This window comes from Penaeus chinensis, chromosome 7 (genome assembly GCF_019202785.1).
Source record: "Penaeus chinensis breed Huanghai No. 1 chromosome 7, ASM1920278v2, whole genome shotgun sequence".
NCBI classification, from domain to species: domain Eukaryota; kingdom Metazoa; phylum Arthropoda; class Malacostraca; order Decapoda; family Penaeidae; genus Penaeus; species Penaeus chinensis.
In genome coordinates this window covers 11,867,845-11,895,238 of record NC_061825.1, presented here as the reverse complement: position 1 = coordinate 11,895,238, position 27,394 = coordinate 11,867,845, and the positions used below count along the sequence as shown (strand labels likewise).

General features: G+C 32.8%; 6 protein-coding genes across 6 annotated transcripts; 3 read left to right on the top strand and 3 right to left on the bottom strand.

Annotated features, from left to right (window-relative positions):
* The first annotated feature begins 1,343 nt into the window (after positions 1 to 1,343).
* Positions 1,344 to 2,113, top strand: LOC125027328 (cuticle protein 7-like). The gene is made up of 3 exons (XM_047616346.1): positions 1,344 to 1,392; positions 1,578 to 1,664; positions 1,763 to 2,113. Exons 1-3 carry the CDS (start codon positions 1,381 to 1,383, stop codon positions 2,054 to 2,056), a joined length of 393 nt encoding a protein of 130 aa, XP_047472302.1. The 5' UTR covers positions 1,344 to 1,380; the 3' UTR covers positions 2,057 to 2,113.
* A 2,606-nt stretch (positions 2,114 to 4,719) lies between these two features.
* On the top strand, positions 4,720 to 5,512 carry LOC125027327 (cuticle protein 7-like). Its single transcript, XM_047616345.1, has 3 exons — positions 4,720 to 4,774; positions 4,960 to 5,046; positions 5,145 to 5,512. Exons 1-3 carry the CDS (start codon positions 4,763 to 4,765, stop codon positions 5,454 to 5,456), a joined length of 411 nt encoding a protein of 136 aa, XP_047472301.1. The 5' UTR covers positions 4,720 to 4,762; the 3' UTR covers positions 5,457 to 5,512.
* Positions 5,513 to 7,887: 2,375 nt separating this feature from the next.
* On the top strand, positions 7,888 to 8,663 carry LOC125027329 (cuticle protein 7-like). The gene is made up of 3 exons (XM_047616347.1): positions 7,888 to 7,942; positions 8,128 to 8,214; positions 8,313 to 8,663. Exons 1-3 carry the CDS (start codon positions 7,931 to 7,933, stop codon positions 8,604 to 8,606), a joined length of 393 nt encoding a protein of 130 aa, XP_047472303.1. The 5' UTR covers positions 7,888 to 7,930; the 3' UTR covers positions 8,607 to 8,663.
* A 1,855-nt stretch (positions 8,664 to 10,518) lies between these two features.
* Positions 10,519 to 11,234, bottom strand: LOC125027406 (cuticle protein 7-like). Its single transcript, XM_047616472.1, has 3 exons — positions 11,210 to 11,234; positions 10,969 to 11,055; positions 10,519 to 10,869 (listed from the first exon to the last, which is right to left on the bottom strand). The coding sequence occupies exons 1-3, from the start codon at positions 11,219 to 11,221 to the stop codon at positions 10,576 to 10,578; spliced, it is 393 nt and encodes a 130-aa protein (XP_047472428.1). The 5' UTR covers positions 11,222 to 11,234; the 3' UTR covers positions 10,519 to 10,575.
* Positions 11,235 to 13,992: 2,758 nt separating this feature from the next.
* LOC125027404 (cuticle protein 7-like) lies at positions 13,993 to 14,752 on the bottom strand. The gene is made up of 3 exons (XM_047616471.1): positions 14,729 to 14,752; positions 14,463 to 14,549; positions 13,993 to 14,361 (listed from the first exon to the last, which is right to left on the bottom strand). Exons 1-3 carry the CDS (start codon positions 14,738 to 14,740, stop codon positions 14,050 to 14,052), a joined length of 411 nt encoding a protein of 136 aa, XP_047472427.1. The 5' UTR covers positions 14,741 to 14,752; the 3' UTR covers positions 13,993 to 14,049.
* Positions 14,753 to 21,442: 6,690 nt separating this feature from the next.
* LOC125026861 (pro-resilin-like) lies at positions 21,443 to 22,257 on the bottom strand. Its single transcript, XM_047615459.1, has 3 exons — positions 22,246 to 22,257; positions 21,830 to 21,916; positions 21,443 to 21,730 (listed from the first exon to the last, which is right to left on the bottom strand). The coding sequence occupies exons 1-3, from the start codon at positions 22,255 to 22,257 to the stop codon at positions 21,443 to 21,445; spliced, it is 387 nt and encodes a 128-aa protein (XP_047471415.1).
* Positions 22,258 to 27,394: the final 5,137 nt, after the last annotated feature.

Genomic DNA, 27,394 nt, shown 5'->3' with positions numbered 1-27,394 from the left:
TATATCTACATATATCTAAAGGTAAATGTGTGCATTATGTATATATAAATTTGTAAAAGAAAGAAAAGAAAGTGAATAATAAAGTAACTGGAATATCTGAAATAAAGAATTTTCGTAAAGCTATAAGTGTGTGTGTATATATGCATGTTTATATATGCACATATATATGGACATATACATATATATACATACAAATATACATGTATATAAATGTATGCATATATATGTACATATATATATATATATATATATATATATATGAGTGTGTGCATATGTTCAGAGAGACCGAGATAGAGAAAGAGTATGTGTATTTATATATATAGGGATGGATAGATAAATAGTGCAAATATACAAATATATATACGTATGTATACATATTTATAAATATAAGCGATATAGAGTAAATGTATTTAAATATAGAGAGGCAAGTGGATAGATGATATATATATATATATATATATATATATATATATATGTAATGCAGTTGTATATCTACGAATGTAAATGAACTGTTAGTTTATGCCTTTAAGAAAAACGCAATGTAACATAATTCTACATTTGACAAGGGAAATAAAATGCTAGAATATCCCTAGTATCAATGGCATGGATATTTTAGAAATATTCAATTCCTATACACATGTACGCATATAAAGTATAGGTTTATATATTGATATATATATATATATATATCCAAACATATAGATATACGTATACATATGTAAGTGTGTATGTATATTTCTGTATATGCGTGTGTATACATACACTCGCACATGTATAAAAAAAAAAAATAATTCTCCTCCTTCTCCCTCCATCTCTCTGTCTTTCTCTTTTTCTCTTTATCTGCTCATATATATGCACAATGTACACATATATACATATAAATATATGCTTGTGTATAAAACATATGTACATAAACATGTATGTGTATACTTATATGTATATATATTTGGTAACAAAATTAAATATTAAATATTTAAATGTACGAGTATATATATGTACACACAAACACACACATATATAAAAAGAGAAAAATATAGTATTAATATTCATATGGATAGACAACATATAGAGAAGGATATATAAAACACTAGATGGATAGATTGCATGAGAAAAAAACAGGTAAACATTTCAATTCGTATAACGGATCATGATTGCATAGGCTGACCATGTAAGCATCGTACCTCGATTACGTGGATAATATAGAAGCCATTCTCATTCACACATCGTACAAACAGAAACTACTCCCGTTCAGACTGATCAAGGTAAAGGTCGGTTAGAGGCGAGAAGGGGAGGGGCCGAGGGGCGTGTCTTTCCCAGGTACAGAGTATATAAGTCAACAGTTCGGTATTCGAAGTATCACATTCGATCTACTCTACCACCATGTTCACTAAGGTAAGTGTATTTCATGTTATACAATTCTTTTAAAATAGTTTTCATCGTTTCATATACACTGATATATATAACCATACACACACATATGTGTATAAATACACGCACATACATGTATGTATTTTCCCCTTACTCAATTCGTAAAAGTCAATATATACATTTGTTCAGTCTTTTGTGTTTAATTTCAGGCCGTCGTCGCTCTCGCCCTTGTGGCCGTCACCTTGGCTGCTCCTTCACAGCCTTCCTACGGATATGCTCCCCCTACAACCTATGACGTAAGGAATACTTGCATATGTTAATGTCTATATAAGTATTTCAATTAAACCATTTCCATTGTCTGTATTCGACGCATACTCATTCTACTTTTCTTTAGGCCCCCGCTAAGTACGACTTTAACTACGCCGTTAAAGACGACTATTCCGGAAACGACTTCGGTCACCAGGAGACCCGTGACGGATACGATACTCAGGGATCTTACTACGTCCTTCTTCCCGACGGTCGTCTGCAGAAGGTCGCCTACACTGTGAACGGCGACTCTGGCTACGTAGCCGAGGTCAGCTATGAGGGTGAGGCCCAGTACCCCGAATACAAGCCCGCCCCTGCCTACAAGCCCGCCCCTGCCTACAAGCCTGCCCCAGCCTATGCACCCGCTCCTACCTATGCCTAAATGACTATGGATATATTTATAATGAACATAATTTATTAAACGAAAATTCCATCACTATATAATTCTATATATTTCTAACTCCCCCAAAATACAGTTCATGATGAAATATACTTTGACTAAAGACAATAATAGTTGCATCTTCACATTTCCATAACAAGAAAAATGAAAAACGTTTTTTTAATTCATCAAATGTTACAGGAATAACGGACTAACGATGCATATGGTAAAAAAGTTGTGAAAGAGTACATCACGAAATGGGAATTGAATATTTCTAAAACACCATGGCATTGATTTTCCTTGTCAAATGTGGATTTATGCTACATTTCGTTTTTCTTAAACTAACAATACACTTGCATGCGTAGATAGACATACATTACGCGCATTAGCAAATTAAATGATAAACGAAAGCAATTTTATTTTCTAAAGCTGCAGAATATGGAATACCATTATCGTTTCTCTCAAAAACATTCAGGTATGGAGGGCTCTGCCGGTACCAGGAAGCTCTTTATAATCCCTTACAGAAAACAGACTGGGAGAAATCCATCTAAACCTCCATTCAGTACATTCGTAAATCTTATACAAGTCAATTGACTTCTTATAATGTTCACAGATAGAGGTCTAAATATGCATGATAATATTAAAAGAACGACCAGTTTAATGGCATTCGTATATATATATATATATAAACATACATACGCACAGCCACATATGTGTATAAATAGATAAATACATGCATACATATATATAATATGCATATATATGTATATCATATACATATATATGTATTTTATATGCATATATATCACACATATATACGTGCATACGCACATATATACACACACATATCTACAAACCCACACACATACACACGCAGCATGCACACACACACATACATATATGTATATATACACAATTGCGTGTGCGTGTACGTACATCCACCTATATATACACACACACACATATATATATATATATATATATATATATATGCATACAAATGTTTGAATATATAGATAGATAAATTAACATATATATCTACATATATCTAAAGGTAAATGTGTGCATTATGTATATATAAATTTGTAAAAGAAAGAAAAGAAAGTGAATAATAAAGTAACTGGAATATCTGAAATAAAGAATTTTCGTAAAGCTATAAGTGTGTGTGTATATATGCATGTTTATATATGCACATATATATGTACATATACATATATATACATACAAATATACATGTATATAAATGTATGCATATATATGTACATCTAAAAATGCATATATGTATATACATATTATATATATATATATATATATATATATATATATATATATATGAGTGTGTGCATATGTTCAGAGAGACCGAGATAGAGAAAGAGTATGTGTATTTATATATATATAGGGATGGATAGATAAATAGTGCAAATATACAAATATATATGCGTATGTATACATATTTATAAATATAAGCGATATAGAGTAAATGTATTTAAATATAGAGAGGCAAGTGGATAGATGATATATATATATATATATATATATATATATATATATATATATATATGTAATGTATGTGTATATCTACGAATGTAAATGAACTGTTAGTTTATACCTTTAAGAAAAACGCAATGTAACATAATTCTACATTTGACAAGGGAAATAAAATGCTAGAATATCCCTAGTATCAATGGCATGGATATTTTAGAAATATTCAATTCCTATACACATGTACGCATATAAAGTATAGGTTTATATATTGATATATATATATATATATATATATATATATATAGCCACACATATAGATATACGTATACATATATAAGTGTGTATGTATATTTCTGTATATGCGTGTGTATACATACACTCGCACATGTATTAAAAAAAAAAAATTCTCCTCCTTCTCCCTCCATCTCTCTGTCTTTCTCTTTTTCTCTTTATCTGCTCATATATATGCACAATGTACACATATATACATATAAATATATGCTTGTGTATAAAACATATGTACATAAACATATATTTGTATGAACCGCGTTCATGTTGACAATTGTATAAAAGGTATGAATGAGAATGAATATCTTCACAATACAAGAGATGTATTTGACCGGTTTCGACTATGTCTTCGTCAGAAATACATATATTTCTGACGAAGACATAGTCGAAACCGGTCAAATACATCTCTTGTATTGTGAAGATATTCATTCTCATTCATACCTTTTATACAATATATGTGTATACTTATATGTATATATATTTGGTAACAAAATTAAATATTAAATATTTAAATGTACGAGTATATATATGTACACACAAACACACATGCACACACACACACACACACATATATAAAAAGAGAAAAATATAGTGTTAATATTCATATGGATAGGCAACATATAGAGAAGGATATATAAAACACTAGATGGATAGATTGCATGAGAAAAAAAACAGGTAAACATTTCAATTCATATAACGGATCATGATTGCATAGGCTGACCATGTAAGCATCGTACCTCGATTACGTGGATAATATAGAAGCCACTCTCATTCACACATCGTGCAAACAGAAACTACTCCCGTTCAGACTGATCAAGGTAAAGGTCGGTTAGAGGCGAGAAGGGGAGGGGCCGAGGGGCGTGTCTTTCCCAGGTACAGAGTATAAAAGTCAACAGTTCGGTATTCGAAGTATCACATTCGATCTACTCTACCACCATGTTCACTAAGGTAAGTGTATTTCATGTTATACAATTCTTTTAAAATAGTTTTCATCGTTTCATATACACTGATATATATAACCATACACACACATATGTGTATAAATACACGCACATACATGTATGTATTTTCCCCTTACTCAATTCGTAAAAGTCAATATATACATTTGTTCAGTCTTTTGTGTTTAATTTCAGGCCGTCGTCGCTCTCGCCCTTGTGGCCGTCACCTTGGCTGCTCCTTCACAGCCTTCCTACGGATATGCTCCCCCTACAACCTATGACGTAAGGAATACTTGCATATGTTAATGTCTATATAAGTATTTCAATTAAACCATTTTCATTGTCTGTATTCGACGCATACTCATTCTACTTTTCTTTAGGCCCCCGCTAAGTACGACTTTAACTACGCCGTTAAAGACGACTATTCCGGAAACGACTTCGGTCACCAGGAGACCCGTGACGGATACGATACTCAGGGATCTTACTACGTCCTTCTTCCCGACGGTCGTCTGCAGAAGGTCGCCTACACTGTGAACGGCGACTCTGGCTACGTAGCTGAGGTCAGCTATGAGGGTGAGGCCCAGTACCCCGAATACAAGCCCGCCCCTGCCTACAAGCCCGCCCCTGCCTACAAGCCCGCCCCTGCCTACAAGCCTGCCCCAGCCTATGCACCCGCTCCTACCTATGCCTAAATGACTATGGATATATTATAATGAACATAATTTATTAAACGAAAATTCTATCACTATATAATTCTATATATTTCTAACTCCCCCAAAAAACAGTTCATGATGAAATATACTTTGACTAAAGACAATAATTGTTGCATCTTCACATTTCCATAACAAGAAAAATGAAAAACATTTTTTTAATTCATCAAATGTTACAGGAATAACGGACTAACGATGCATATGATAAAAAAGTTGTGAAAGAGTACATCACGAAATGGGAATTGAATATTTCTAAAACACCATGGCATTGATTTTCCTTGTCAAATGTGGATTTATGCTACATTTCGTTTTTCTTAAACTAACAACACACTTGCATGCGTAGATAGACATACATTACGCGCATTAGCAAATTAAATGATAAACGAAAGCAATTTTATTTTCTAAAGCTGCAGAATATGGAATACCATTATCGTTTCTCTCAAAAACATTCAGGTATGGAGGGCTCTGCCGGTACCAGGAAGCTCTTTATAATCCCTTACAGAAAACAGACTGGGAGAAATCCATCTAAACCTCCATTCAGTACATTCGTAAATCTTATACAAGTCAATTGACTTCTTATAATGTTCACAGATAGAAGTCACAATATGCATGAGAATATTAAAAGAACGACCAGTTTAATGGCATTCGTATATATATAAACATACATACGCATAGCCACATATGTGTATAAATAGATAAATACATGCATAAATATATATAATATACATATATATGTATATCATATACATATATATGTATATTATATGCATATATATCACACATATATACGTGCATACGCACATATATACACACACATATCTACAAACCCACACACATACACACGCAGCATGCACACACACACATACATATATGTATATATACACAATTGTGTGTGCGTGTACGTACATCCACCTATATACACACACACATATATATATATATATATATATATATATATGCATACAAATGTTTGAATATATAGATAGATAAATTAACATATATATCTACATATATCTAAAGGTAAATGTGTGCATTATGTATATATACATTTGTAAAAGAAAGAAAAGAAAGTGAATAAAAAAGTATCTGGAATATCTGAAATAAAGAATTTTCGTAAAGCTATAAGTGTGTGTGTATATATGCATGTTTATATATGCACATATATATGTACATATACATATATATATACATACAAATATACATGTATATAAATGTATGCATATATATGTACATCTAAAAATGCATATATGTATATACATATTATATATATATATATATATATATATATATGTATATATATGAGTGTGTGCATATGTTCAGAGAGACCGAGATAGAGAAAGAGTATGTGTATTTATATATATAGGGATGGATAAATAAATAGTGCAAATATACAAATATATATACGTATGTATACATATTTATAAATATAAGCGATATAGAGTAAATGTATTTAAATATAGAGAGGCAAGTGGATAGATGATATATATATGTATATATATATATATATATATATATATATATATATATATGTAATGCAGTTGTATATCTACGAATGTAAATGAACTGTTAGTTTATGCCTTTAAGAAAAACGCAATGTAACATAATTCTACATTTGACAAGGGAAATAAAATGCTAGAATATCCCTAGTATCAATGGCATGGATATTTTAGAAATATTCAATTCCTATACACATGTACGCATATAAAGTATAGGTTTATATATTGATATATATATATATATATATATATATATATCCACACATATAGATATACGTATACATATATAAGTGTGTATGTATATTTCTGTATATGCGTGTGTATACATACACTCGCACATGTATAAAAAAAAATAATTCTCCTCCTTCTCCCTCCATCTCTCTGTCTTTCTCTTTTTCTCTTTATCTGCTCATATATATGCACAATGTACACATATATACATATAAATATATGCTTGTGTATAAAACATATGTATATAAACATATATGTGTATACTTATATATATATATATTTGGTAACAAAATTAAATATTAAATATTTAAATGTATGAGTATATATATGTACACACAAACACACATGCACACACACACATATATATAAAAAGAGAAAAATATAGTATTAATATTCATATGGATAGACAACATATAGAGAAGGATATATAAAACACTAGATGGATAGATTGCATGAGAAAAAAAACAGGTAAACATTTCAATTCATATAACGGATCATGATTGCATAGGCTGACCATGTAAGCATCGTACCTCGATTACGTGGATAATATAGAAGCCATTCTCATTCACACATCGCAGAAACAGAAACTACTCCCGTTCAGACTGATCAAGGTAAAGGCCGGTTAGAGGCGAGAAGGGGAGGGGCCGAGGGGCGTGTCTTTCCCAGGTACAGAGTATAAAAGTCAACAGTTCGGTATTCGAAGTATCACATTCGATCTACTCTACCACCATGTTCACTAAGGTAAGTGTATTTCATGTTATACAATTCTTTTAAAATAGTTTTCATCGTTTCATATACACTGATATATATAACCATACACACACATATGTGTATAAATACACGCACATACATGTATGTATTTTCCCCTTACTCAATTCGTAAAAGTCAATATGTACATTTGTTCAGTCTTTTGTGTTTAATTTCAGGCCGTCGTCGCTCTCGCCCTTGTGGCCGTCACCTTGGCTGCTCCTTCACAGCCTTCCTACGGATATGCTCCCCCTACAACCTATGACGTAAGGATTACTTGCATATGTTAATGTCTATATAAGTATTTTAATTAAACCATTTTCATTGTCTGTATTTGACGCATACTCATTCTACTTTTCTTTAGGCCCCCGCTAAGTACGACTTTAACTACGCTGTTAAAGACGACTATTCCGGAAACGACTTCGGTCACCAGGAGACCCGTGACGGATACGATACTCAGGGATCTTACTACGTCCTTCTTCCCGACGGTCGTCTGCAGAAGGTCGCCTACACTGTGAACGGCGACTCTGGCTACGTAGCTGAGGTCAGCTATGAGGGTGAGGCCCAGTACCCCGAATACAAGCCCGCCCCTGCCTACAAGCCCGCCCCTGCCTACAAGCCTGCTCCAGCTTATGCACCCGCTCCTACCTATGCCTAAATGACTATGGATATATTTATAATGAACATAATTTATTAAACGAAAATTCCATCACTATATAATTCTATATATTTCTAACTCCCCCAAAAAACAGTTCATGATGAAATATACTTTGACTAAAGACAATAATTGTTGCATCTTCACATTTCCATAACAAGAAAAATGAAAAACATTTTTTTAATTCATCAAATGTTACAGGAATAACGGACTAACGATGCATATGATAAAAAAGTTGTGAAAGAGTACATCACGAAATGGGAATTGAATATTTCTAAAACACCATGGCATTGATTTTCCTTGTCAAATGTGGATTTATGCTACATTTCGTTTTTCTTAAACTAACAATACACTTGCATGCGTAGATAGACATACATTACACGCATTAGCAAATTAAATGATAAACGAAAGCAATTTTATTTTCTAAAGCTGCAGAATATGGAATACCATTATCGTTTCTCTCAAAAACATTCAGGTATGGAGGGCTCTGCCGGTACCAGGAAGCTCTTTATAATCCCTTACAGAAAACAGACTGGGAGAAATACATCAAAACCTCCATTCAGTACATTCGTAAATCTTATACAAGTCAATTGACTTCTTATAATGTTCACAGATAGAAGTCATAATATGCATGAGAATATTAAAAGAACGACCAGTTTAATGGCATTCGTATATATATAAACATACATACGCATAGCCACATATGTGTATAAATAGATAAATACATGCATAAATATATATAATATACATATATATGTATATCATATACATATATATGTATATTATATGCATATATATCACACATATATACGTGCATACGCACATATACACACACACATATCTACAAACCCACACACATACACACGCAGCATGCACACACACACATACATATATGTATATATACACAATTGTGTGTGCGTGTACGTACATCCACCTATATACACACACACATATATATATATATATATATATATATATGCATACAAATGTTTGAATATATAGATAGATAAATTAACATATATATCTACATATATCTAAAGGTAAATGTGTGCATTATGTATATATACATTTGTAAAAGAAAGAAAAGAAAGTGAAGAAAAAAGTAACTGGAATATCTGAAATAAAGAATTTTCGTAAAGCTATAAGTGTGTGTGTATATATGCATGTTTATATATGCACATATATATGTACATATACATATATATATACATACAAATATACATGTATATAAATGTATGCATATATATGTACATCTAAAAATGCATATATGTATATACATATTATATATATATATATATATATATATATATGTATATATATGAGTGTGTGCATATGTTCAGAGAGACCGAGATAGAGAAAGAGTATGTGTATTTATATATATAGGGATGGATAAATAAATAGTGCAAATATACAAATATATATACGTATGTATACATATTTATAAATATAAGCGATATAGAGTAAATGTATTTAAATATAGAGAGGCAAGTGGATAGATGATATATATATATATATATATATATATATATATATATATATGTAATGCATGTGTATATCTACCAATGTAAATGATCTGTTAGTTTATGCCTTTAAGAAAAACGCAATGTAACATAATTCTACATTTGACAAGGGAAATAAAATGCTAGAATATCCCTAGTATCAATGGCATGGATATTTTAGAAATATTCAATTCCTATTTCGTGATGTAATCTCGCAACATCTTTTGGTTATATACATCGTTACTCTGTTATTGTTGTAATTTCACTTAGATGAATCAAGGAATTCCAATCCATTTCCATTTATGGAAATATGAAGATGCTACGATTATTGCATTTGGCCAAAGTATATTTCATTATGAACTAATACTAAAACTTTTTCTTTTCTTTTCTTTTTAAGGTTAGAACGTACTAGTATATAGTGATGGAATTTTCGTTTAATAAATTATGTTCATTATAAATATATCCATAGTCATTTAGGCATAGGTAGGAGCGGGTGCATAGGCTGGGGCAGGCTTGTAGGCAGGGGCTGGCTTGTAGGCAGGAGCAGGCTTATATTCAGGGTATTGGGCCTCACCCTCATAGCTGACCTCGGCTACATAGCCAGAGTCGCCGTTGACAGTGTAGGCGACCTTCTGCAGACGACCGTCGGGAAGAAGGACGTAGTAAGATCCCTGAGTATCGTATCCGTCACGGGTCTCCTGGTGACCGAAGTCGTTTCCAGAATAGTCATCTTTAACGGCGTAGTTAAAGTCGTATTTAGCGGGGGCCTAAAGAAAAGTAGAATAATTATAAGTTGAATACAGACAATAAAAACGGTTTAATAATTGAAATATATATATACATTGATATATGCAAGTAATCCTTACGTCATAGGTTGCAGGGGGAGCATATCCGTAGGAAGGCTGTGAAGGAGCTGCAAAGGTGACGGCCACAAGGGCGAGAGCGACGACGGCCTGAAATTTAACACAAAAGACTGAACAAATGTACATATTTACTTTTACAAACTGATTTTTGTGTGCTTGTATTTATACACGTGTGTGTGTGAGTTTACACTGAGTAATGATGAAAACCATCTTAAAAGAATTGTGAAACGTGAAATACGCTCACCTTAGTGAACATGATGGGAGAGTTAGATCAATGTGATACTTCGAATACCGAGCTGATGCCTTTTATACTATGTAACTGGGAGAGACACACCCCTCCGCCCCTCCCCTCCTCGCCTCTAACCGACCTTTACCTTGATCAGTCTGAACGGGAGTAGTTTCCGTTTGTACGATGTGTGAATGAGGACGGCCTCTATAGTATCCCCGTAATCAAGATACGATGCTTACCTGGTCACCTTGAACAATATTGATCCGATATATGAATTAAAATGTTTATCTGTCTTTTTCTATCCAAAGCATCTATCCGTCTATGTATTTTATTTATCCATCTCTGTATTTTGTTTATCCTTATGTATGAATGTATATACTATTTGTTTCTCTTTATATATATGTGTGTGTATATGTATTCACATATAAAGCTTCTTTTATCTAATTTTGTTAAAAAGAAGAAACAAATATATACATATAGTGTATATACATGTGTGTACATACAATAATATATGTATGACCAGGGAGAGACAGAGAGGGAAAAAAAAAAAAGAATGAGCAATGGTGAGGAAGGAAAGGGAAATATTTGTTTATATAAGTGCATGTGTATATATATACATGTAAATATACATATGTATTTATATCCATATATTTTTGGAAGACTGTAAATATATATGCGTTTGTATGTATATGGACAGACAAGCGTATGCAGAAAGATACACACACACATATATATGTGTGTATAATCATATGTATATACATTAATATATGTATGTATATATGCATATAAACTGTATATAAGGATTCATATAGGCATGTATATAAATTTATGTCTATTTGTATATATGTATATATACATATATATATATATATATATATGTATATATACATAAATATATATATATATACATATACATATATGTATGAATATTCCTTATGTATATTTATACATATATGTATATATATGCATACATATATATACATATATATGTGTGTGTATATATGCCTACACAAACATATATATGTATATATGTAGGCATGTATACATACGCAAATGCATACACACATATGTGTGTATGTATCATGTATAAATGTATATATGTAGATATACACATATATTTCCATGTGTGCGTTTGCACCTGTGTGTCGTTGTATGTGAGTCCGCGTGTGTGTATGTATATATGTATATATATATGTTTATATATACAGTATATGTATTTATATATATGTGTGTATATATATACATACAGATATATATATATATATATATATATAGATAGATAGATAGATATACATACATGTATATATGGTAATGACTGTATAAATGCATGTATATTTCTATATGCATATATGTATGTATAGACGTATATACATGTTTGTGAGTGTGTATGTGTTGTGTATACAAACACATTCATATGTATAAGTACATATATATATATACGTATGTAAGTATATATTTGTGCATATATATATATATATATATATATATATGTATATGTATATATATGCATGTATATTTCTGTGTGTATATATATATATGTATATATATATATATATATATATATATATATATATGACCAGAGAGAGAGAAAAAAAGACAGAGAAAGAGTGATGGGTGGGGGGGGGGGGGGGGGGAGGAAGGTGAGTTTATACGTGTCCGAGAGTATGTACATACATACAAACCTATACATATATACATATATATACATATGTAAACATATATACATATATATACATATGTAAACATATATACATATATAAACATACATATGTAAACATATATACATATATATATATATATACATATGTAAACATATATATATATACATATATACATATGCAAACATATATACATATATATATACATATGTAAACATATATACATATATATATACATATGTAAACATATATACATATATATATACAAAATAAGTATACATTCATAGATGACTGTATATAAGTATGCGTTTGTATGTGTATATTCACGGACACACATACAGAAACACACACATATATGTGTTTGAATCTGTTTATTTAAATGTATGTATATATACATATATAAAGGAAACACACACACACACACACACACACATATATATATATATATATATATATATATATATGTGTGTCTATTTACATGCATATATATATATATATGTACATATATATACATATATATTCTTTATGTATATATAAACATATATACGCATATATATACATACATATGTATATACGTATTGTTTGTATTCATGCATGTATACACACACACTCTGTCAAACACACACATACCTATATCTATATACATAATAGTGTGTATGTGTTCAGAGAGTTCAATATAAATAAAGAGTATGTGTATTAATATTCAGAAATTTATACATGTATACATATATACATACATACTCACATACACAAATACACACACATACATAAACGATAGAGTAAATGTATTTAGCTATAGACAAGTGAATATGTGATGTATTTATAAGTATGTAATGAATATTAAGTGTACTGTTAGTTTAAATAAAACAAAATGTAGCATAATCCCACATTTGACAAGGAAAATAAAATGTTCGAGCATACCATGCACCAATGCCGTGGTGTTTTAGAAATATTTAATTCCCATTTCGTGACATAATCTCCCACACCTTTTTTTGATGAATATTATTGTTATTATTTTTTTAATTATATCTTGTTATGGAAATATGAAGATTCAGCCATTATTACATTTGCTCACAGTATATATCATCATGAACTTATCGTAAAACTGCTTTTTGGGGGTTTGAAATATATAGAAGTATATAGTAAGGGAATTTATATTTAATAAATTATGTTCATTATAAATATATCCATAGTCATTTAGGCATAGATAGGAGCGGGTGCATAGGCTGGGGCAGGCTTGTAGGCAGGGGCTGGCTTGTAGGCAGGGTCTGGCTTGTAGGCAGGAGCAGGCTTATATTCAGGGTATTGGGCCTCACCCTCATAGCTGACCTCGGCTACGTAGCCAGAGTCGCCGTTGACAGTGTAGGCGACCTTCTGCAGACGACCGTCGGGAAGAAGGACATAGTAGGATCCCTGAGTATCGTAACCGTCACGGGTCTCCTGGTGACCGAAGTCGTTTCCGGAATAGTCGTCTTTAACGGCGTAGTTAAAGTCGTACTTAGCGGGGGCCTAAAGAAAAGCAGAATGAGTATACGTTGAATACAGGCAATAAAAATGGTTTAATCATTGAAATACTTATATGGACATTAACATATGCAAGTATTCCTTACGTCATAGGTTGCAGGGGGAGCATATCCGTAGGAAGGCTGTGAAGGAGCAGCCAAGGTGACGGCCGCAAGGGCGAGAGCGACGATGGTCTGGAATCAAATATAAAAGGCTGAACAAATGTAAATATTTACTTTAACGAATTCACTAAGGGGAAAATACATACGTTTGTGTGCGTGTATTTATATACATCTGTGTGTGGTGATATATGTGAGTGTACATAAAACAATGATGAAAACTATTTTAAAAGAAATACACGAAATAGACTTACCTTAGTGAACATGATGGTAGGGGTAGATGGAATATGATCTACGAATACCGAACAGTTGGCTTTTATACTCTGTACCTGGGAAAGACACGCCCTCCGCCCCTCCCCTTCTCGCCTCTAACCGACCTTTACCTTGAGCAGTCCGAACGGGAGTAGTTTTCACTGGTACGATATGTGAATGAGGATAGTATCCATGTACTCAAGGTACGATGCTTACTTTGTTAGCCTATACAATCATAATCCGTTATATGAATTAAAATGTTTATCTGCCTCTCTCATAGAATTTATCCATCTAAGTGTTTTATATATACATTTCTATATTTGTCTAACCATATGTATGAATACATATACTGTTGTTTTCTCTTTATAAATATATATATACATATATATATATATGTTTATATGTAAATATATGTACATATTTATATTTTTTAAGTATATATACATATATATATACAAATACATGTATGTTTATATATACATATATGCATGTGCGCATGTACACACACACACACACACACACACACACACACACACACACACACAAACACACTCTCACAGACACACATAGGTATATTTATGTGGGTGTGTGTTTCTACATGTGTATGCGAGTGTGCATGTGTCTGTGTAGGGGTGTATGTGAGTGTGCGTGTGTGTGTATAAGCACACACGCAATATGTATGTGTATATGTATGTATATATACAGTATGCATATATATATACATATATATATATATATATATATATATATATATATATGTTTGCGCGTATGTGTGCATGTGCGTATGAAATATATAAAGAGAGGCATGTATATATGTATATATGACTGTGTGTATGAATGCGTGTATATTTTTATATGCATATATGTGTATATATAGACGTATATTCATGTTTGAACGTGTGTGTATACAAACATATTTATGTGTATATATATAGACATACATTTATGACCAGAGATTGAGAGAAAGAGAAAGAGAGATGGGGATAAAAGGAGAAATATTTGTTTATACGTGTGTGAGTGTATGTATATATATAAATCTATATGTATGTATGTATATGCATATATATACATACATTGTTTACATGAAAATACAGGGTATGTATGCATGTATTAATGACTGTAAATATGTATGGGACTGTATATGTATATGTACAAACACGCATACATAGAAATATCCATGCACACATATATTTATATATATGTGTATGCATGAATATATATGTATATATACACATATATAGAATACATATATACACGTCTATGTATAATTGTATATAGATACATTTATATGTATATATACACATTTATGTGTATACATAAACATATATATATATATATATATATATATATATATATATATTATTATACATATATAGAATACACACACACATATATATATATATATATATATATATATATATATATATACATATGTATGTTTATGTATATATAGGTATATATATACACATATATAAATGTTCTTTATGTATATATAAATATATATATACGCATTGATATATATGTATATATATACACATATATATGTATGCATGCATACACACACACATACACACACACACACACATATATACATACATAACAATGAATATGAGTTCAGAGAGTCCGAGATAAAGAAAGAGTATGTGTATTTATATACATAAATGGATGGATAAATGGTGCATATATACAGGTTTACACACACACACACACACACACACACACACACACACACACACACATATATATATATATATATATATATATATATATATATATAAGCGATAGAGTATGTGTATTTGAATATAAACAGGTATGAAGATAGATAATATATCAATAAATGTGTGTAATGTATTTCCATCTACGAATGCAAGTGTACTGTTAGTAAAAACAAACAAACAACAAATGTGGCATAATTCCACATTTGACAAGGAAAATAAAATATCGAGCACCCCAAGTATCAATGCCATAGTATTTTAAAAATATTAAATTCCCATTTCGTGATGTAATCTCCCGCAACACCTTTCGTTCATATGCATCGTTAGTCTATTTTTGCTGTAACATCATTTTGATAAATTAGAGAATTGCAATTCACATCCTCTTATGGAAATATGAAGATACTACGATTATTGCATTTGGTCAAAGTATATTTCGACTTATACTGACACTTCTTTTTTGGGTTAGAAAATACAAGTATATAGTGATGGAATTTATGTTTAATAAATTATGTTCATCAAAAATATATCCATAGCCATTTAGGCATCGGTAGGAGCGGGTGCATACGATTATTGCATTTGGTCAAAGTATATTTCATCATGAACTTATACTAACACTTCTTTTTTGGGTTAGAAAATACAAGTATATAGTGATGGAATTTATGTTTAATAAATTATGTTCATCAAAAATATATCCATAGCCATTTAGGCATCGGTAGGAGCGGGTGCATAGGCTGGGGAAGGCTTGTAGGCAGGAGCAGGCTTGTATTCGGGGTATTGGGCCTCACCCTCATAGCTGACCTTAGCTACGTAGCCAGAATCGCCGTTGACAGTGTAGGCGACCTTCTGCAGACGACCGTTATTCTTTACACACTATGCCTTAGGTATACACAATTTTTTTACTATATTTCAGATTTAACCGCTGTATACCACTTGCATCTGTCAAGAGACGCTTTTAGGGATTAGGGAGAACAGGATATCTCAAAAAGAAAATCTGGTCATTCTTTGAAGATTCGGAGAAATGATTCTGCATTTATGGAATATGTTTGCATTATTGTTCAAACGGCTCTTATTTCCTGTTTTGAGATGCACTCTTTTGCAGGCTCGTAGGCAGGAGCAGGCTTTGGAAAGTACTGTATTTCAAGGTGTGAGATCCACTCCTCAGCATAATGTTTCTGTTTAGTCAAATTCTTTGCTGAATTATACCAACAACTTATTTGATTTTAGATTGGATAGTACAAAGGAATGGTGATAAGAGTGTCGTTTAATAAATATGCACCATAAATATATATTCATATTTTTTCTTATTTAGGCATAAGCAAGAGCAGGCTTGTAAACAGGGGCGGGCCCGTATGCTGGGGCGAGTTTGTAGGCAGGAGCAGGCTTGTACTTGGGGTACTGGGCCTCACACTCGTAGATGACCTCAGCCACGTATCCGGCGTCGCCGTTGACAGTGTAGACGACCTTCTGCAGACGACCGTCGGGAAGCTAGACGTAGTAGGACCCTAGAGTGTTGTAACCGTCACGAGCCTCCTGGCGACCGAAGTCATTGCCAGAATATTCGTCCTTCACGGCGTAGTTGATGTCGTATTTTGCAGGAGCCTAAATATGAAGGTCAAATTAGTTCGTGTGGAATATATATATACTAGAGACAATGTATGCAGTTATGATATCCAAGTAATCAGTTAGTAATTAAGAGGAGGAGCATATCCATAAGTAGGTTGTGAAAGAACAGCCAGAGCGACAGCCACAAGGGCGAGAGCGATAAATCTGAAATTAAACACAGAACTTCAAAAATTCCACTATCCCTGCTACTCCATTTTAGGACATAAACTTCATATCCTTTCCAGTCACTCCGGTATTGAGCACTTTGAATCAAGTTCCGATCTGCGAATTTTTATATCGACACAAATATATACACACAGATGTGTGTAGATTGTGTTTATAGTAACTGCATGAATTGAGCCGTTATACGATTCTAATTTTAAGAAATGATATGATAAATATGAAAAAAAAGTAAATTAAATATGTTTCTCACCTCGAAGTGTTTAATTTCCTTTGTGTCATTTCATTCTTTTAGAACAATCAAAATAACGGTTTATCAGTAAAGCTTTTGTGTGTATTTGAAAAGTATATGTTTAAACCTGGTTTTATATAAATATCATGTATGTTACTTAGCACATATTAATATGACACTGCCTTACAGTATATCTATCTCCATAGTCCTCAGGATTCTATTACCAAAAGAACATAAAAACAAACTTTTGATCCAAAACCTCAGTTTTCCAGATTACTGAAACACACACACAAATACATACATGCAAATATATATATATATATATATATATATATATATATATATATATATATATACATATACATATATATACACACACATACATACATGTATATACTGTACACACACACACATATATACATATATATGTAAACATATATTGTATGTATACATATATATGTATATATACATGTATTTATGTTTATATATGCAAATATATAACATACTGTACTTATATATGCACACACACATATGTGTATGTGCGTGTGTGTGTGTGTAAAATTACAAGTATGCATTATATATATCAGATAGTACAAAATATTTTTATTCAATAACCATTTGCCATGTGTATATTCATATTTGTTTCGGGTTTAGGTAGAGGAGGGTTCTCGGGCAGGCTTGCATGAAGGGCAAGCCTGCCCTAGTAAAGGACCTGCAAACGGGTGCACGGAAGCAGGTCGTAATAGGAACCTTGGGTATGTCGTAATCGTCAAAAGCCTTTGGTGACCGAAGTCGTTTTCCGAATAATAGCCGTAGTTGAAGTAGTATGTTGCAGGAGCGCACAAGAAGTCGGTTTCATCGGTGTCAAATATAGATAATATAAGCAACGTATGCAATTACGATATATCGGTATACAACTGTTAGAGGACGCTTTTGTTAGCGTATGACATTTTCATGATAAGTACTGTTTATTTAATCTCCTGATGTAGTACATGACATACTATAAAAATTACTGACGCTTTTAGTCACGGGTTGTATGACTTCTCCATGTACAGCAAGGGAAACTTGAGATGTAAACTTAATTTGCCTTTAGTTTCCGTTTTAGGACAGAAAATAGTTTCTGCATTTATATATATAATTTTTGCATTACTGTTCCGTGAATCTATTTTTGGCATTAAGAGTAGATCTGTTAACCAGAAATATAGAAAGGCCTTTATATCTCATTTCGAGAGGAACATTTTCTGCGTGAGACCAAGGTCACTTGATTTATCCCAATTTTAAAGCATTGTTGCTATATACTTGAAATGTCTTTGGTATAAGGTTATACATATATGTATGCATATTTATACCCACATACATACACACAGATATAAATATATATAAAAATACATATATATACACACACATAGACATGTATACATATAGATACATGTGTTCATATAGAATATAATGCATGCATACACACACACTCACACACCAACATATAAATACATATACACAGATATATATGTGTGTGTGCACACATCTCATCATGTGTTACAGTATGAATTACACATGTATGTGTATGCGAATATGTTGAATATAAATCACTACGAGATAACTTCAGTTATTAAAACCACGAGTTTTATGAAACTAGGGACAATAGAAACAAAAACACATTAAGATTTACGACAGGAAATTCCTGTTATATTTTTAGTATTGCTTTCTTGTCCGACGATTTATCATATAGTAACGCTGCATCAAATCATTATATACTCAACATCTTTCAATCTACCTGTTGATGCTAAAGGAGCTTCGAGATGCATTCTATTGCCTCGGATTTCAACATGCTGATTATTTATACATTTCTTGCTAAGCCTAGCGGCAAATGGCAAGTTTACCCTTGCATTTGTATTAAGCACATCTGAAGTATACCCCAAACTTTTTTTCCATTTTCATTTTTTTGTTAAATAATACAAATCAATGAAGATTTCGTTTAATAAATATTCACCATAAATATAATCATATTCTTTTCTAATTTTGCCATAGATGGGAGCAGGTTCGTAGGCAGAAGCAGGCTTCTGGGAAGGAGAAGGCTTGTAGGGAGGACCAAGCTTGTACTCGGGGTACTGGGCCTCAGCCTCTTAGCTGACCTCAGCCACGCAGCCAGAGTCACCGTTGACAGTGTAGGCAATCTTTTGCAGACGACTGTCAGGAAGCAGGACGTAGTAGGAACCTTGAGTGTCGTAGCCATCACGGGCCTCCTGGTGACTGAAATCTTTATACACAACATATCTCACAGTTAAGAATTAACACTTCATATTTCGAGTAATACCTTCACCTTCTCATTCCTCATATTCAGTCATCAAATAACGTTTGCATTATCACAGAGCGGAAAAAAAAAAAATCAGTACACATACAAATATAAATACAGACGCGCTAACACACATGCACTTGTATATATATATCTCACATCATATATCACATGCATGTGTTACAGGTGTATATCAAAGTAGAAAATCTAATGCTATTATACTAGCCTCATGCAGCTTTAATCTCAACAACATACTTGACGTTGAAAAAAAAAAAAAAAAAAAAAAAACGTAATGTGTTTTCCATCATAAAATACCTTTTTGCGATTGCATAAGGTTCAACTTATCTATAAATTATTTGTGGTCGTATCTCTTTAATAATGTCTTGGACACCATATGCTTTTGAAAATTGTGTGAAAGCATAGGAAACTTTAATTACAGGTGAATTGTATCTCCATTTCTAGATTTACGGTGGATTTTCCCCCCTGTATTTGTAAATTGTTGTATATGCTTTGGAAAGTCCCGCATATCACATTTTGAAATCCACTCCTCAACATAATGGGTCTGTTAAGACAAATTCTTTGCTGAATTATACCAAATTTTATTCTTTGTTTTTATTTTAGGTGATACAAATAAATGGTAATGAGGTTTTCGTTTAATAAATATGCACCATAAAAACATTCATTTTTTTCTTATCTAGGCATAAGTAGGAGCGGGTTCGTATACAGGAGCAGGCTCGTAAGCAGGGGTGGGCTTGTATGCTGGGGCGGGTTTGTAGGCAGGAGCCTCACCCTCGTAGCTGACCTCAGCCACGTAACCGGAGTCACCGTTGACCGTGTAGGCAACCTTTTGCAGACGGCCGTCGGGAAGGAGAACGTAGTAAGAACCCTGAGTGTCGTATCCGTCACGAGCCTCCTGGTGACCGAAGTCGTTTCCGGAATAGTCGTCCTTCACGGCGTAGTTGAAGTCGTACTTTGCTGGAACCTAACAATGGTAAAATTAGTTTATGTCAGATATAAATAATGGAAAGTATATGTGTACTTATGAGGCATCAGTGTACCGGTAAATATGAGACTTTCTTACGTCATAGGTTGCGGGAGGAGCATATCCGTAGGAAGGCTGTGAAGGAGCAGCCAGGGTGACGGCCACAAGGGCGAGAGTGACGGCGGTCTGAAATGATATACAATTTTTAAAGGGATAATGCAGGACGTAAGCCCTTCTCAGTCATTTCTCTGTTTCCTGTCCCGATTTCCATGACCAAACGTAAACATTTATAAACACATACACATACATGCAAGTGTGTATATGAGTGAACTGAATAAATGAACCATATATGTGTGTGTTTGTGTGCGTCTGTGTATTAATGTATTTGTGAATATATATAAGTATTTATAACTAAACACATACAGTCGTGTTTGCTTGTGCGTGCGTGTGCCTGTGTACGTGCGTGCGTGCGTGCGTGCTTGTGTGTGGGTATGTTTATATATAGATGTTCTCACCTTAGTGAACATGATGTAGGTGGATCGAATGCGATGCCGTGAACACCGAGTAGTTACCCTTTATACTCGGCATCTGTAGGAGACACGCCTCCCAGCCCCTTCCTCCCCCCTCAAGCCGATCTTTACCTTAGGAAGGACGGACGTAAGTAGCTTGCGTTCGTTTCATTGTGAATGAAACACACACACACATATATACGAGTGTAGTTCCAAAAGTAATGTGTGGATACATATATAGTTATACAGGCAGCGTCAGCGTTAAGACGTGACAGCAAATGTATGCAATAACAGAACTGCTTATTCAGCTATGTTATATACAAATAGGAGAGCAAACCTGAATGCACATGCGGTTACCAAGAATAATCTAAATATACAAATGTGCAACCATCTTACCAAATTGATCACTCGATTCCTGGCCGCGTTTCGTGTTGTTAGTGTAAAGATAGTCAATGTCTCGTTTGGATGTATTTTATAATTAACCCTGCATTCATGACCTTTGATTTTGGCAAAGACTACGTTTTATATTTCTCATGAAATATATTGCAACTTAACAGTTGACGGTACTTTTACAGGTAAACTGTTGATCCTCAAGTCTTAAAAACATAAGTAGTCGAATAACGCTCGCTAACAGTATGCAAATATTAATGTAATTTTGGTGCTTTCGTAAAGTCGGATAGCATCTTATGAGAAACAAAAAACTTAGTTTTTGTCAAAATCATTGGACATGACTTTAGACAGCTTGTAGGATGCGGAATTTTACTTTCGTAGAATGAATAGATAAAATATAATCAGGTAGAGCAATTCATGTTATTGGGCGTCTTAAGATGGTGGACGGAATTCATATAAGTAAAACCGATTCTATATTATTACTGTGTTTATATGCCTTAATCCCTGAATAAAAGAGATCACTGCTTGTTAAAACATATAGCCGTTACGTACCTTCACCTTATCAATCCCAACATCCAGTCATCAAATGGCGTATGCATTATCATAGAGAATGGGAGACTGGGAAAAAAATCGAGATTGGCTACACTTTCTCTCAAGCCGACCTTTACCTTGGTCACAGCATGAATGAAGAAGGTCCGTTCAATATCCAGTGAGTCTAGTTACACTAATGTCACATTGCAGACATACATTTATTTGTGTATATATGTATATATACACATATACCTGTATATGTATATATGTATATACACACATATACCTGTATATGTATTTATGTGTATTTACACATACACCTGTATACATATATATGGGTGTGTGTATGGTTATACACACACTCATATACACATATGTATCTTTATGTGCGTGTGAGTATATACATATATATATATATATACACAATAAATGCGCGCGCACACATACATATATACATATATGTATATCTATGTATGTATGTATGCATACACACTCACATACATACATACATATATATATATATATGTATATATACATATATTATTATTATTATTATTATTATTATTATTATTATCATTATTATTATTATTATTATTATTATTATCATTATTATTTACTGACAGCGTCACCGTGAAGACGAGTGCCTAATTGTATGAGCCGTGTTTCGTAATATAATTTACGGAAGTAAATAATAGTATATTTTAATCGGAAGTCCTATGCACAAATTAGTACGATAACTCCGCTAATTAGGGGTGCATGCTTGAGTCCATATATGCATATGTAGTAACCTAAAAGTAATTCAAACACACAAATGCACAGTCATCTTACCAAAATGCTCACTCAGTGCCTGGCTGCGAATCTAAGTACCTTGTGTTGACTTAATATCCGTGTCATAGGAATTTCAGTGTACTCTAGATAGCTTGAAGGATGTGGGTTTCTAAATACGTTCAAATATGGACAAAAGCTAAACAAGAAGGGTAAATAAAGAATGAAACATAGTGGAAGAATTTCATAAATATAAAATCTGTTTTATATCGTTAAGTGTGTTTATACGCCTTTATCCCTGAATAGAAATTACCACTGTCAAAACATAATTTATCTCACAGGATAAAAATAACACACATCTTCACATATCCTGCTGTACCTTCACCTTCATCACATGGCGCTTACATTATCATAGAGAGCGGGGTACAAGTAAAGAAAAATCGAATTATTCGAGACTGGTTACACTTTCACCCATCGGTACACATACACACATACACGCTAATACACAGCGACAGACACATTAATATATGTATATAAATATATTTACATCATATATCACATATATAACACACATCGGTTTATACGCAGAACATTTTTATTGTGATATTCATCTCATACTGCTTTAATCACTTCTGATGAACTTTCAGCATACTTGACAGTACTTAAAAAATGCGTTGTCATTTATAAAATACTAAAAAAAAAAAAAAAAAAAAAAGATTCAACTAACTCATAACCTATTTCAAGGGGGAATCTTTAATCATAGTTTAGATTGCATTGATTTTGAAAAATGTTTGTAGTCCTTTGCATTTGACTGCATTATGTATGTATTTGGGTATATTCTTTTCTGAAGTATTCCCCACAACTTCTTTGCTTTTAGGTGAGGTGATGTAAAATCACAGTGGTGAGAGTTTTGTTCATAAATATTCACCATAAATATGTTCACATCATTTTCTTATTTAAGCATAGGTAGAAGCGGGTTTGTAGGCAGGAATGGGGTTGCAAGCAGGGGCAGGCTTGTAGGCAGGAACAGGCTTGTAGGCAGGAACAGGCATGTAGGTAGGAGCAGGCTTGTACTCAGGGTACCTGGCCTCACCGCTGTAGCTGACAGACGTAGTAGGAATCCAGGGTGTCGTAACCATCACGGGCTTCATGGTGACCAAAGTCGTTTCCGGAATAGTCGTCTTAAACGGCGTAGTTAAAGTCATGCTTAGCAGTAAAATAATAATAATAATAATAATAATAATTATAGGCAATGCGTAGTTATCAGTAGAAGCGAGTTAATCTTACGTCATGGGTTGCAGAAGCATAGCCAGGTCTGAAATTGAACACAGAATCTTTAATGTACGAAGAACATAACGTATATATATATATATATATATATATATATATATATATATATATATATATATATAAATATATATAAATATATATTATATGTAAATATATATATATATAAATATATATATATATATATATATTATATGTAAATATATATATATATATATATATATATATATATATATATATATATATATATATATATATGCTTGTATGCCTTGCTGCATATGCAGCAGAATCTAGGGAAACAAGTTGATATGTTGGTGAATATTTCTGAAATTCCAATTACGAAACTGAGAGATGGCACTCCAGCTTAGTGAACATTATGAAGTATATACTACTACTTACTACTAATACCAGTAGTAGTAAGGGTTTTAGTAATACCATTCATTATATTATAATTTTATTATTCTGGTTATTATTATAATTATTATTATCATTATTATTATTATTATCATTATTATTATCATTATTATTACTATTATTATTATGATCATCATCACCATCATTATCTTCACTATTATCATTATCATATTATTATTATCACTGTTATCATTATCATTATTGTCCTAATTACATACACGACGTTTTCTCAGATGATCCACATCTAAAGACTGAGAATTCTCGCCTTCTGCTTACCTCATGTTATATATAGAAAGCCTGCGAGGTAAGCTTACGAAGCAGGAATTACATTAACAGTAACATTGTCCAATGCATTGTGCACGTATGCGCACGTCAAGGCAGTTGGTCATACATCACACTTGCGTACAAAATTAATTTACTCAGTTCTGGAGTGCGATCATTCAGAAATGATGTGAGTGCAGCCATTCTTTTGCCCACTGTTTTCAAAACCACTCCGTTTTATGTGTGTGTGAAATTCATTCCGTGAATGTGTAGGACAAAAGCAAAAAAAATATCTCAGTTTCCATAGATATTGTATGGCAACGGTGTTGACGTATGGTATTGAAATGGTATGATCAATAATCATTTTAAGTATCAGTTTAATGCTGATCATGTTTTACTGGATCCAAAGTCCCTTGAACCCCCTTTTTAAGGCCATAGGAAGGCTGATTTTTTTTCTGGCACGTTTTCATCTTGACATTGCAGAAGCTACGGCCACGCCTCCCCCTTTGTCTTGGGCAGCATGAAGACGTTAATTAAGAAGCTAATAAGATTTCGTTTACAATTGGCTAGCTTTCTCTTGATGCAAACCTCTAAAGCGCTAAAGCACAGTCAGGCTGTGATAAAGCCCTTTTATTGGCACGGGCATTACTTCTCTTCCATTGGTGTAAAAAACGAACAATGTAAAACTAGATTTATTTTTTACAGTGTGGTCTTTTTACACCATAGTATCAACACGGTAGTGTGTTTTCTCCTTTCTCTTCCATTATTTAATGTTTACTTTCTTCCTACTTTCATCTCTTCTCTCTATTTTTTTCTCTCTCCTTTTCTCTTTCTTTCTATTCTACCACGCTTCACTCTTCTCTACACCTTCTTTACTAAGGAAAAAAGATGGAAGCAGTAATAGTAATAGAAGTTAATAACAATTATGACAATAAAAATACTAATATCGACTGTGTTGACTCCCTTTAAACCGTAATGTCTGTTTTCACCCACAAAGTAGTTCAAGGTATGTCCGTTTCGAAGTTCAAAGGACAAATGGAGTGAAGAAATATGTTTCTTTATAGCGAAGGATACGAAAAGGTGCGAGTGACTTAGCAAAAAAAATGTTTTCACTGCCCCGGTATAAAGGCAGTCCAAGGTAAACGAAAAAAAAAAACAGTATTGCAAGTTGTACTTTCAGCTATTCAGATAATTACTCGAATCTACTTTATTCTAAGGAAAACAACACCAGAGTGGCGTTTATTTGGTGTCCTTCATGGATTATAAACTAATGCCTTGTTAAGTAAACTAATATTTCTATCATTACGTCGATCAGTAGAAACTAATTATATTTTCATAATCACATCATTATGCTAATAATATAGCTTCTGTTAACATACATGTGTATCGTCCACAGTCACGTTATTCACGCAGGGGGGTAGATACCTAACGGAGGACACGCTGTAGCGCTGACCACATTCGCATGACGTAACGATTCATCGGTAATTCGGGCGGCTGCCAGACGTCC